Source organism: Equus asinus, chromosome 19, assembly GCF_041296235.1.
Source record: "Equus asinus isolate D_3611 breed Donkey chromosome 19, EquAss-T2T_v2, whole genome shotgun sequence".
NCBI classification, from domain to species: domain Eukaryota; kingdom Metazoa; phylum Chordata; class Mammalia; order Perissodactyla; family Equidae; genus Equus; species Equus asinus.
In genome coordinates, this window is record NC_091808.1 from 23,166,938 (window position 1) to 23,181,252 (window position 14,315).

General features: G+C 42.3%; 1 protein-coding gene across 2 annotated transcripts in view; it reads left to right on the forward strand.

Annotated features, from left to right (window-relative positions):
* The first annotated feature begins 208 nt into the window (after nucleotides 1-208).
* Nucleotides 209-14,315, forward strand: part of BARD1 (BRCA1 associated RING domain 1) — a 79,477-nt gene continuing 65,370 nt past the window's right edge. Inside the window, exons 1-2 of one of the 2 annotated variants that reach the window (XM_014843589.3) lie at nucleotides 209-502; nucleotides 11,597-11,653. In XM_014843589.3, the coding sequence (XP_014699075.3) occupies nucleotides 360-502; nucleotides 11,597-11,653 (200 nt within the window). In that variant the 5' untranslated portion in view covers nucleotides 209-359. Of the gene's footprint in view, nucleotides 503-7,254; nucleotides 7,561-11,596; nucleotides 11,654-14,315 lie in introns of those variants that run through there. The other variant, XM_070489781.1, reaches the window with a different exon arrangement.

Here is a 14,315-nt window from a genome sequence, read left to right on the forward strand (position 1 = left end):
GGGCTTTCCGCCAGGAGGAAAGGGCGTTCCCTGGACCTGCCCCCTTTCCCGCCAACCTTGAGCGCGCTGCCGCGCCCCGCCCACAGGCTGCGGCCCCGCCCACAGGCTGCGGCCCCGCCCCTAGGCCCCGCGGCCCCGCCCCTAGGCCCTTAGGCGTGCGGCCGCGGCCCCGCCCCTCCCGGGCCCGCGCGCTGAGCCGCCGCGCGTTTCCGCAGTCGTGCCCCGCCCCTCGCGCGCCCCGCCGGCCTAGACGCGGGAACTGCTGGGCCGGGTCGGTCGCAGGCCGGCCGCGTCTCGGTCGTTGCCCGAGTCCGCTGGCCTCCCGCTCTCCGAGGAGCCTTTCCCGCGAAGGCGAGGCGATGCCAGGCAACCGGCCGCCGAGGGTCCGCTCCGGGAACGAGCCTCGACCCGCGCCCGCCACGGAGTCGGCGGGGCCCGGGGCCTGGGCCCACAGCCGCGCCGCGCTCGACCGGCTGGAGAGGCTGCTGCGCTGCTCGCGTTGGTAAAGAGCGACCCTCGAGGGGGCGGGCGCGGGGGGTCTTTTCAAACCCCTGGGTTCCTCCTTCCATGCCCGCCCCACGGTCGGGCCGGCGAGCAGAGTTACGACCTGCCTGGGCCTCTGGGGCTCGTTAGCCCCTCCTGGGCCCCCATTCACATCCTTTTTGGGCGGCTCTCTGGCCTTTTCTTGCACCAAACCCAGCTAAGACGGTAGTTCTCCAACTTTGGCGGGCTTAAGAATCGTCTGGAGCTGTGGTTCAAAATTTCGATCTCTGGGCCCGCCTCCAGTTTGAATCTGCAGAGCTGGGGTGGGGCTAAGGCATCTGCACTTTTTACTGGCTCCGGGTCCTTGTGAAGGTAATTTCAGAAACTTACGCCTAGGGCTGCCAAGTTTGAAGAGGCCTGCGAAGTTTGAAGCAGCTGGCACTCTTTGCTGAGCTGGCCCCTTTGACTTTTCCCCGTAGCAGCTTTTTTTGGGGGAGAGGGGAGAGTTTTGGCGACCCTTGTTGGGGGTAGATTGAAGATGGCAGTGTGATGGACACCACCATTCTATTTATCATTCAATTTCTCATTTCCTTGTTTTGGGCGAAAGACTGTAATGATCTGGGGTTCCAGCTCTTAGAGATGCTATTTATTATCATTTTTTGCTGTTTATTTTTCTTCATGCTGTTACACCGTCAAGTCCTCTCGGTTCAAGGTTTTTATTCCATCTGAAGACATCGTTCTGACCAGTACTCCTTGTCTTTTTCCTGTAGCTCTTCCTAGTATAGAAACCAGAAGGTTTGTAAAACCCAAGAAGGGCTTGTCTCATTTTTCATTTCTTACAGAAGCGTTTATTGAGCACCCGCCCTCTGCACAGCTCAGTATTTCTGCATCGGTATCACCCTGGCAGGTTTTCTTTCTGCTTGTAGCCGTCTCGACCATATTTCTTTTTTGGACTCTGTTTTGATGTTTGTTTTCCTTCTGATTTTCAGCTTGCAGAACTTAATTATACATAGAGTATAAGTAACATAGCAGCTTTTTCTTTAAAAATGAAAATGACTGAACTGTCACCGTTTTGCACTTCTATTTTGTTTTACGAAACCTTAAAACCTGTGACAAAATGACGTCATTGCACTCCTTAGAAAAGTGGCACTTTTGCTAGAATGAATACATGAAGATATTCTGAGTTGTGTGTGTTTTCCCATAGCACATGGGTCATCCATTTGAGATTAAGAAATTTAAATCTGACTCTGTTAGTTGCTAATACAAGTGATGCTAGTCCCACCTTAATAGTTCAACAAAAGTTAGATATTCCTACCTGACGTTTCTGTATGGAAGGCTCTAGGGCAGCAGCTGCGCTTCGCTTACCTTGTAGAGTCAGACTGCCTGAGTTCAGGTTCCAGCTGTGACACCATCGAGTGGCCCAAGGCATTAACTTCGCTGTGCCCAGTTTCCCCATCTGAGTGATAATAGTGCTCAGCTCATCCTCCTGTGAGGATTCGTTAATAATAACAATAATAAATAACTGAGCACCTGCAAGGTGCTGGACACTGTTCTAGGCGTTGGGTATTAGTGAACAAAGCAGACAACCCCTACCCTAAGGAAGCTGGCATTCTGTGGGAGGAAAGAAACTAAATGAAATTATGCGTGTAAAGTGTTGAGTATTGTGGTGGTTTTAGAATAAGTGATAAATAATAGCTGTCTTATAAAAATTTTAAAAAGCATAAGTTGCTTGCTGAATGCTTGGGGGAGACAAAATACGTGATCTATATTAATAATCTGTAGGTGGTCCTGGAATCTAATAAAGCCAGTTTCACTGTTTATCCCATCTCAAATATTTTTTCAGTTTCTAATGGAAGTGAGCAGATAATAAGAGCCAAAGGACTGAAAGGCGATATCAGTAACAAGGTCCAGACTTTTCGTATAACTCATCCAGTTGGCTGGAGGATGATACTGAATTCCAGTGGTTTTTTAAAAAAAGTAATATATGAACCACTGATGGATTAACTAAATCTCATCTGTTCTTTGAATGCATATTTTAACATAGGGCTATGTAAACTTTTTCTGTAAAGGATCATATAGTAAATATTTTAGGCTTTGCTGGCCACAGACAGTCCCTCTTCTTCTTTTTATTTTTTTTGGTGAGGAAGATTGTCCCTGAACTGACATCTGTGCTAGTCTTCTATTTTGTATGTGGCACGCCACCACAGCATGGCTTGATGAGTGGTGTGTAGGTCCACACTTGGGATCTGAACCCATGAACCCCAGCTGTTGAAGTGGAGCTCACGAACTTAACCACTGTGCCACTAGGCTGGCCCTTATTTTTGTTTTTTTACGATCGTTAAAAACCATTCTTAGCTCAAGGGCTGTGCAAAAGCGGACCACTGGCTTGATTTGGAACATAGGCAGTAGTTTGCCAAATTTTGTTTTAACAGGTAAAATGTCTTAGCTTAAAAATTATTTTTGGGGGCTGGCCTGGTGATGCGGCAGTTAAGTTTGCATGTTCTGCTTTGGTGGCCCATGGTTTGCTGGTTTGGATGCCAGGTGTGGACCTGTGCACCACTCGTCAAGCCATGATGTGGCAGGCGTCCCACATATAAGGTAGAGGAAGATGGGCATGGATGTTAGCTCAGGGCCAGTCTTCCTCAGCAAAAAGAGGAGGATTGGTGGCAGATGTTAGCTCAGGGCTAATCTTCCTCAAAAAAAAAAATTCTTTTTGGTGTAAAATTTTATGTCACATGGAGTTTGATATTTAGAAATGATTTTGCGTTCCTCTTGGTGTTTCTGCACATTTGACACTGTCTGTGTCAGTAAAGCACGGCCAGTGGCTCCTTACCTATGGGGAAAAAAGCATTCTTTCCACCTCTGCCTTTACTTAGTAGCGACCTGACATCATTGCTTGGAAAGAGCAACTCAGGATGGTCTGCTTCTTGCTTTTGCTACCAACCATTCAATGCAATGTCATATTCTTTGAAATTGTCAGTATGTCCTTTTACAGAGCTTCAGAGTTCTACCCCGCGGGCCAGTGATGACCCCGATTACCCTCACATTCAGCCAGCAGCTGTCATTGTCTGGTGTTCCCAGCTGTCACCTGCCTTGTGTAGCACACTGGATCTGTCTTATAGCAAGAATCTTGTGGTTGAGGGTGGATTGGCCACATTACAGGGCATCCTTTCTTGACGTTTAACATAAGTATGGCTCCAAGGTGAAGCTGATGAAATTGTTCAAGAGGCCACATGTGACATTTGTGTTAGGTCCAAGCCTTGCAACCAGAGAGAAACTATTTAAAGATTTGGAAGAATGAGACAGGAAGACTATCATTTGAGAGGTTGGCAGCAGGCATAGTAATGTGTTCCTAAAGGAAGCAGGAGATGATAATAGGGGCTGCTCTGTAAAAGCCCAGGTGCCATATGATACTATTTTGTGAACTACGCTAATTAGGTACCTCTTGACTTATTTTTGGGGGGGGCAGGTTGGTATCTATGACAGTTGTATCTTGGAGTTCTAGTACCTTTTAAATCAACTTTTAGTAAAATGTCAAAAAGTAATCTTGTGATTTTTAGGATAGGTGATTTTGTTTTTTGAATTCTCTCTTGTCGTTTAAAAGGTGATGAGGATTAAAGTTATCTCTTATATTTTGAAGCAGCATAGTTTCGTGGTTAAGAGCATGGATTTTGAATCCTGACTTCAAATCCTGACTCGGTGATTTTGGACAAATTATCTCATCTTAGTATGCTTCCCTTCCTTCATCTGCAAAATGAGTTAGTAGTAGTTTCTACTTTGTAAGGTTGTTCTGTGAATGAAATGACTGAATATGTATTAGGTACTTAGAACAGTGCCTGTTATGTTCTAAGTGCTGTATGAATGTTTGTGAAATAAAGGGGAAGTTTCCTGACCCCAGCATTCAGCTTTTGCCTTTCTTGAGGAGTTTTGAGTGTTCAGAGGCATTTGGACAGGCCAGTGATCCGTAAACGGGACGAACACTCCCTCCGTTTGCTCTGGTGCAGGTTATTCATCAGGACCACAAGCCGTCACTGAGGGCATTCATTAGTGGTGAGACATTGTCTACCCTTAAGGAGCCTATGCTTAATTATAAGGGATAAAGTGTGTGTACAGTCCCGGGCACGGTTACGGTGAGAGCCCAGGGGATGCAGAGGAGTACTGGGGTGGAGCCAGCGGAGGAAAGCTTCATGGGCTTGTGAACTGGGCCTTGGATAGATTTTTATAGGTGGGCCGGGTGGGGGATTATTAGCAAATAACAACATGCTAAAAAGTATTGCAGAGTAAAAGGGGAGTGGGTCAGGTGGTCAGGGAGTTAAGACAGGGCCGGACTGTAGAGTGGTTAGTAGGCTAACAGCGGACTGTTCAATTGGTTCATATAGTTTCTTAAGGAGAGCAGTTCATGTAACTTTTCTGAGACTTCAGCATCGTCATGTATAAAATGAGGAAAATGGGTGAATTGATTTTTAAGGCTCCCTCCAGTTCACAGATTCCATAATTATTAGTGTCCATTGGATGCAAAATGTTGTTTAAAACTTTTGACTGAAGTTTAATATTCATATGCCAGCCCTGTTGGTCCAGCGGTTAAGATGCAGGGCTCTTACTGCCCAGCCCGAGTTCGTTTCCCATCAGGGAACCACACCACCCGTCTGTCGGCTGTCATACTGTGGCAGCTGTGCGTTGCTGTGATGCTGAAAGCTATGCCACCAGGATTTCAAATACCAGCAGGGTCACCCATGGTGGACAGGTTTCAGTGGAGCTTCCAGACTAAGATAGACTAAGAAGAAGGACCTGGCCACCCACTGCCAAAATTATGGCCATGAAAACCCTGTGAAGATCAGCGGAGCATTGTCTGGTGGTAGAGTGCTGGAAGGTGAGAGGATGACACAAAAAGACTGGGGAGGGTTCCGCTCTCCTCTGCGCAGGGTCGCTAGGAGTCAGAATCCACTTGATGGCACTTACAACAGCAACAACATACGTACAGGAAAGGGCACAGACATTTGCTGTTCAGCATGTATCATATATCCCTCCAAACTGTGAGCTTTATTTACTCATGTGGTATTTTGCTTCTTTGATTGATGTCTCTCTCCTTCAATTATACCACATGTTTCATAAAGACAGGTTCACATTTGTAGCCACAGTGCTGGACACATGGTTTCTTAATGTTTGTTAAATTAACACGTAAAAGAATTTAGGTTAAATTAGGATCACATTTAAGGAGACTTTGTCGGTGGAAGTACCAGAAGAATGTGGTTAATTCTCTGCAATCACCAAGAAGCCTCCAGAGGTCTCTGGGGTTAATAGCCTATCGTAAACGGAGGTAAGGTCTCAGGGCAGGTATGAAAGGGACAGGTCTTTCTCCCTGGGCTTCAGAGCTGGAACTGACATGCACAGCTCCCTTACAGACCTGCACACAGCTGGTGTTATATAGGGCTTTTGACTGCCAGAAAAACTTCCCCGACACTGAGCACTCTTCCCTCCTGTCCCCTGTAGCATAGGGGACGGGCTTGCAAGTGAAGTTATTGGGGATAGAAGACAGAATAACCAACACAATTTGATTTGGGTATACATGATGGTCTCTGTGGCTTATCTGTTTCATATGGTAGATTCTATTATAATTAGTCATTGATAATTAGAGTAATTAATTAGTCAGTAATAGAATTCTATTGCCCATTTGACTTTTGGGATATTTGACTCACTGATTTATTCAATATTTGTTGACACTAAACAAATAGACATGGTTTCTTATTTTTCCCATGTGGGTTACTTGGATCCGGTATATAAAATAACTATACAAAATAATGTGCTTCCATGTCGTTACCCATATCCCTTACTTGTTAACAATTGTGTTTATTCTCCTAAAGATAAACATGAGAAATTGTTTAATTGGCTTGGAGAGCCTGTGCATTTTGGTGTTAAATATGTTGCTCCACACTTAAAAATGCCTTGGGGATTTTCTCAAATGCACAAGCACCGTGGTAGCTCTCTTGCCTCATATTAAGTAGCTGTTGATATCTCATGGAAGCTCAGGGAGCCATTCAGTTAAGAAATAGATCTTCCTCGGTATTGTAATCCCAACCGAATTTTCTTTGCAAAGAAAGTTTTATATCAATAGGACCTTCTTTTAAAAAAATTGTTTGTTCTCTCTACTTAGTTCTTGCCCAAGTTATAATCCTCTGGCTGCACCCATCTCTCCAAAGCAGCTGCGTCTGAAGTGGGAGACATGTGAGTGCAGACGGGAAGGAGAAGAGGAGCTGAATGTTCACGGCGCAGACATCCTGCCACCATGCACATGTCTTCTCGTTTTCTCCTGGAGTTTTTCTTTCTAATATGTATGCATATCAAACAAAAAATAGGGAAAGGGTAGATAGAATTGTTAACGTGCATGCATTTCTTTGTGTAGTCTTCCATTCAGGTCTTCACTAAGGACTTACTGAAGTCCTGCTGTTCCTATGGCGACGTGCTAGGAAGGTGTGTTGGGGAGCTCAGAAAAAAATGAAAGTCGGGATCTCTTGTCTTTAGGGCTACAGTCTATTTTGAGACAAAAATAAATAGATAAATAAAAAGGAATCAGGCAGATCAAAGATAAAGTACTTTGTTTTCAACATTGATTTCCAGAGCCCCCAGCTGGTTGCCGTCTCTGTGGAACTTTAGAACATTTTGTCCCTCTCTGAAGTCATATAGTCACTTGGTTTATAAAACTACACAACAAGATTATAAGCCCCTTAGGAAAGGGCGTAACACAGTAACTTTGTCTTGTCTCATGGCTGGGGCAGAGTACAGATTTTGCGTAAGTGATGGCATGGAAACTAAAATCCAAGAATTCTTGTGCTTTTTTGTTTTACCATCCTGGACAGTATGTGGATGCTGTGTTGGGCTTGAGTAGTTTCTGGGGAGGAGGAAGTGTATTCTAGGCTGGAGAAAAGAGTCTGATCAGTCCTCGGCTTGGAATGGGACTTGGGGTATTTGAGAAATGTGACAGACACTGGCCTGAGGAGCACACAGGGTTTTCATTGAGGTGCAGTGATCAAGAAGGGTGCCTGGCTTGGAACTTACCAGATGGTGAAGAACTTTTTAATAGTAAGTTTTTAAAAATTGAAAGTAATGCATGCATATGTCAAAGAATTAACACGCTATGTGGTCATTAAATATTTGTTAAATGAATGATGAGTAGGTCTGAATTGTTTTCTTCAAGAACCCACTATTTTCTTGTGTATCCTTTAGAAGTTTCTCTATAAAAGCATTATATACTTCAGTTGAGAAGCTAACATACATCAGGTAGATGTGTCATGATTTGTTTAACCATTTCCTTCTTGGTAAAATTTAGATGGTTTCCAGTCTTTTGCTGTAATAACCAGTGCTGGAGTGAATATGCTTTTCCATGTGCTTTTACATTTTTAAAGTTGCTTATTAAAATTAGACATGAACATAGTTGACAAAGTCAGTAGGACAAAACTGTAATGAAAACATTCTTTTGCCTCATCCTTATCAAACTTGAGTTCTATACTCCAGACATAGTCTCTTTCATCTTTTTTATTTCTTCAAGTATTTACTTCTACATTTCCAAATAGTACATTTTTATTGCTATTTCTTGATTTTTTTCATTTTAAACATTATTAACTTTCTACTCTGAAAGATGAATTTTTTATTGTTATCTGTAAACTTTCTACCATGGAACATGATGATACAGAATTAGAATTACAAAATAATTTTCAATCTTTTTTTTTTTTTTTTTTGCTGAGGAATATTAGCTCTGAGCTAACATCTGTGCGAGTCTTCCTCTGTTTTATATGTGGGTCACCACCACAGCATGGCTGATGAGTGGTGTTGATCTGCACACAGGATCTGAACCAATGAACCCAGGCTGCCAAAGCAGAGTGCACCAAACTCCACCACTAGGCCATGGGGTGGGACTGTGAATCATTATTTTGAAGGCCAAGCATCCTTTATTACCCTTGAGATGTCTTATGCTATTTTGATTTCGTTAAAAGAAAATTTATCTGTGACATTTTAATTTTATTATTTCTTAATCTCTCAAAGCTTTTGGTATGTTGTCTACGTATATTTGGTGTTTCGAAGTTTCAGTTTTGCAAGCATCTGAGTGCATCTCAAGGATAAATTCCTGGTGGTGGAGTAGCTGAGTGCATTTACAGTTTTGATAGATATTCCCTGGTTGTATTAAAAATTCTTTTATTCTAGTATGTCTTCTCAGCTACGCTCTAGACATTGTCAGGAAGTCTAGCTTTGACACAGATGAGTGCCACCTTCTGTGTGGTGTATCTACCCTTTGAGCACTTCCATGAAAATTCTTTTGAATTTGGCACTACCATCTCCCAGCTTTGGCTCTAAGACTCCCCTCCCCACTTCTTCCCCCGATATACACACTGCACATGCTTTTCCTTCACTCTTCCAATGTCTTTCCTTGTCTATTAATAGCAACAAAAAATGCATTCTAACTCACTAATTAGAGTAATTAGTGCAACTGATCAGTTATTCATAGATATTAGCTTTCTTGCTAATTACAGTGTACTACCTTATTGCCAGGGTGAAGGGTACAGACTATAGATAAAGCATTCAGAGTCATCTTACGAAGGAAATTTAAGTTTAGAAACAGAAGAATTAAGTGTTGAGTCAAATATTGCCAGAGAAAGCAGAAGGCTGTGGACCGCATGCCGGGGGTGGGCCTACATTGAGAGACAGGAAAAGCAGCAGCTAAGGAAAGGCTGAAATAGCATAAGAAAATGCCAAAAGAAAATTAAAACTCCGTGGAAGGGGAGGTTTCAGGAGAGAAGGCGAGCTCAGTGTTATTTCACAGAGAGGTCGGGAGAATGAGGGCCACAGATGCTTCGCAGAGCCGTTTCAGCAGAGTGCTGGGAGTTGAAGCTGGCAGGTAAGGAGATGGATTTAGCGGGTGCAGAGCACTTATTTAAGACCTCACACGTGTCTACAAGAAGGGGAAGAGCTGGAGCAGAAAGTGGAGCGGGAGGCATGACCTAAGCAGCTGTTTTTAGGTGGAAGGAGAGATTATCTGCACGTGTTGAGGTGCAGGTAGAAGAAGAAAGGCGACCATAAGGACGAGAGTGGACTCCTGTAGGAGACGGGGAAGATACGCGGTCCAGGGACAATGGAGCAGCATGTCTTAAGGAGGAGGAACGACTGAAGGAGGGCTTTTCCTGGAGAGAGGGGTAGATTATAGCTGAAGAGGTAGGATATGAATCTGCGTGGTGAAACGCTCACACTGTGGGCTCCACTAAGGTTAATGGGATTTAGGAGCATGGAGAGTGTTTTGAATAACCATCTATTCATTTGTTTGTTTACTCACAGAGCATCTAATACATCCCTTTGGTAGAGGTACAAAGGTGAGAAGTTACCAGATAAATGTATAGAGACATGTTTGTTTATCTTTCTATTTATAATGGTTATTCATAGCCTGAGAGCAGGCATGGAAGGGGTGGACTTTGGGGTTTATCTAGCATTATAGATTGGCATCCCTGAGTATCTAAGAGATCAGCGGAAGGATGGTGGGGAAGATGGCCCTAAAGTGGTTAACTCTATGGCCTGGGCTAGATAGGGAGTCCAGGGAGCTAATGGACTGACTGGAGTTCTCTCGGGGTGGAGAGCAACCTGACGATGGGGGATTGGTCAGGGTGATGGAATAAAAGAGATAGCGGGAGGATATTTTGATAGAAGGAGGGGAGATAACACCACTTTTGAGATCTTAGAGGCAGAGTTTGTAGGGAAGTAGAATTCAACACACTTGATGGAGAGATAAGAGATTAGGTTTGTAAGTCAAATAACAAACAGAAATTATAGAAGCAGCATGAACATTGTAACAGATATCATCTTAATTGCCAGGATCACAAAAGCAGCTGGCACATCCAAGTCATCTTTTTATCACTATGTTCTACTTAGTGTGATAGAAAAATCAAATATTTTGAGTTTTTAAAAAGTAATGGGCTTTATAATGTCAGTGAGCACCATTTTTGGTATCTTGAGAATAGCACTGTGGGTGTACACTCTGTTTTCAGCACTCTTTCTGAAAGCTCAATTTCACTTTAATGTTCATATCTATTAAAATGTGCAGTGTGATACTTTTGATCTTTCAAGAAATGTGGAAAACTGTTTTTATTGCCATGTAGTTTGTGTACAGAGGTAATTGGATAATAATGGTGTAAATACCTAAAGGTCCTAGGGTTAGTGTAATAAACCAAGCACAAAAATGTTCATCCTTTAAAAGCTTTATTTCTCCTGTTTGCTCTTGCTACCTTAAGCCCTCTGAACATAATGGCTTGATATGTGTTTATTAGTAAGTACCATTTACCGTTACCTTTTGAGGATTATCGAATATCACAGGTGTTTTGATGGGCAGTGTTGGGAATACTTGTGTTTCTGTGCCATGAATCTCATTCATCTGCAGACTGCCCACCTGATGATTCATTCCTGTTTGCAGTTGCTTAAAGAACAAGACAGTTAACTTCCTGTGAACTGAAAGAAGGGCTATACTTGTGACAAGGCATCTATGAAAAATAGGTGACTACTTAACAATGGCCAGAAACCAAAGTTTTCTTGTGGGACACCATAAATTCTTATGGTCAAGGTGACCAGATGTCCTGGTTTTCCTGGGGCAGTCCTGCTGTCCCAGCATCTTATCCAGTTATCACTCCCCTTCATTCTCAGAAATGTTCTCTTTTGGACAATACGTTATATGGTCATCCTGCTTGAGAGTCTCATTTTGAGATTTATGGTCTACCGTTGGAATCATTAGGTGAAGATTTATCTTAGTAGTTGAAAGAAGCAACCTGTAAGAGGTTAGCCTGTAAGAGGTTAGCCTGTAAGAGGTTTAGAAATGCTTGAACAAAGTTGCTGCTTTCTATGACTTCACAGTATATACATTATGAAAAGTGTTAGAATTTGTACTGAGTTTGATACTTGCTATTTGAATTCGGTGGGTGTGTGATGATACAATATTTAACCTGGATGAATACATCCTTAATATCTTCTGCTTTGAGGAAGAGAGCAATATGGTAGTGTTGGGCTTTGGATATATGAAATGTTGGGTATAAAATTTTTATCTAACAATGACCTAAGTCTTGATTATTTTCTTTTCTTCAAACAGCACTAGTATTCTGAGGGAGCCTGTGTGTTTAGGAGGATGTGAGCACATTTTCTGTAGGTAAGTAATTATGTATATAGTATAACTCTATTTTTTCCTAGGTCATAGTCATGTAATCATATTGATAATAATGTTACATTATGTTTGTGTAACTCTCATAAACTGCAAAGTAACTTACTGTACATTATCTCAGCTTGATCCTCATAGCTGTCTTAATTGACAAAAAGAAAATCAGAGCTCATAGAGGATGACTTGTCCAAAGTTACAAAGCTTAGTAAATAGCTTTGCTAAGCCTGGGGAAAAAACATTAATATGTACATATTATATAATTCAAATATGTCTTTTTTATTTTTCCAGTTAGTTTTGAATGTAAACTTTCCAAATTATGAAAGTCTAGTTCTTAGAGTTATTGTATTAGTTTCTTAGTGCTGCTGTAATGAAGTACCAAAAACTGAGTGGCTTAGAGCAACAGAATTTTATTGTCTCAAAGTTCTGCAGGCCAGAAGTCCGAGAGCAGGGTGTCAGCAGGGCTGGTTCCCTCTGAGGGCTGTGAGGGAGAATCCATCCATGCTTCTCTCCTGCCTTCTGGTGGAGCATCATTGCTTTCTGGCAGTTGGGCCTTCCTTGGCTTCTGGATACACCACTCTGATCTTAGCCTTCCGGTTCACATGGCATTCCCTCTCGTGTACATGTTTCTCTGTGTCCAAATTTCCTCTTTTTATAAGAATACCACTTATATTGGATCAGGGCTCATGATGATGATCTCATCTTAACTTGATCATCTGCAAAGACCCTATTTCCAAGTAAGGTCACGTTCACAGGTACTGGGGATTAAGACTTCAGTATCTTTTCAGGGGATGCAATTCAAGCCATAACAGTTATTTCATGTTATAATATGAAAGCCCTGGCTTATAGATTAGAATATTAGATTTTCATCTCATCCTATTTCTTAATTCAGGAGAAATCAATTAAAGGACTGAATGTCTTAGTTTAATTGTCTGTGAGACAAGGTTAATATAGCCTCCTTCGAATCAGTCTTTTAATTATTTCAAGTTACGACCGACTGTCTGGCCTGAGCAAACTGCAAGATGAGGTTGAAGCATATATGAAAATAATTTACTGTGTGATTTCAGTGGGTTGGGGATGTGTGGGAGGCAGCTGTGCTTGGGGTCCCAATTTGGTTTGTAGAAACGTAGGTCTGCTATAGGGGGCATACCAGCAGAAGGATGGGGTAGGAAATAGTACCTATTGCTTACCTGATATCTCCCTTTGGGTGATGAAAAGCCATCTCAGACTTGATGTGCTCAGAGCAGATCTATCGATCATCCTCCCCTTCAACTTGTGGCTGCCTCACTCATCTTCATAGCAATAAATGGTACTACCGACTGCACAGGTGCTCAAGGCAAAAACCACAAGTCTTATCTGATTGCTCTTTTTCTTCCTTATCTCACATCATTAAGTTCTGTCAGTTCCACCTCAAAGTGTGCCCTGAATCTTGAATTTCCCTTTTTTTCTGTATATTAACTGCTGTTTACCCTATGGTCCAGGTCACCATCATATTTTCTCTCCTCAGACTGTTGTAGTAAGTTCATAACTGGTTGTCTTCCCCGTTTTTACATTCTTGTCAGAGATCTTTTAAGAATGTAGATCATCCATATCATTACCCTTCTTAAAATCCTTCTTCAGTGGCTTCCTGTTACAATTAGAATAAAATTGAAAATTTGCACTAAGGTCCACAAGACCCTGTACAGGCATAACTCGGAGATACTGCAGGTTTGGTTCCAGACCACTGCAATAAGGCGAAGAGTGAAATAAAGCAAGTCACACGAATTTCTTGGTTTCCCAGTGCGTATTAAAGTTATGTTTACATTGTATTGTAGTCTGTTAAGTATGCAATAGCATTATGTCTAAAAAGAATGTACATACATTAATTAAAAATACTTTATTGTTAAAAAATGCTAATTGTCATCTGAGCCTTCAGCCAGTCATAATCTTTTTGCTGGTGGAGGGTCTTGCCTCCATGTTGATGGCTGCTGACTGATCAGGGTGGTGGTTGCTGAAGGTTGGGGTGGCTGTCGCAATTTCTTAAAATAAGACAACAATGAGGTTTGCTGCATCAGTTGACTATTCCTTCCGTGAACGACTTCTCTGCAGCACACAATGCTGCCGTTCAATTACATCTTCAGGTTCCGCTTCTAACTTTGGTTCTCTTACTGTTTTCACATCTACCGTTACTTCCTCCACTGAAGTCTTGAACCCCTCTAAGTCATCCTTGAGGGTTCTAATGAACTTCTTCTAAACTACTAATGTTGATATTTTGACCTCTTTGCACGAATCATGAATATTCTTAATGGCGTCTAGACTGGTGACTCCTTTCCAGAAAGTTTTTAATTTACTTTGCTCAGATCCATCAGAGTAATCACTGTCTATGGCAGCTATAGCCTTACAAAATATATTTCCTAAGTAATAGGACTTGAAAATCGAAATTCTCCTTGATGCATGGTTTGCAGAATGGATGTTGTGTTAGCAGGGATGAAAACAACATTAATCTCATCGTACGTCTCCATCAGAGCTCTTGAGTGACCGGGTGCATTGTCATTAGCAGTAATATTTTGAAAAGAGTCTTTTTTTCCTAAGCAGTAGGTCTCAATAGTAGGCTTAAAATATTCATTTGGTAAACTGTGTTGTAAAGAGATGTACTGCATCCAGGCTTTGCTGTTCC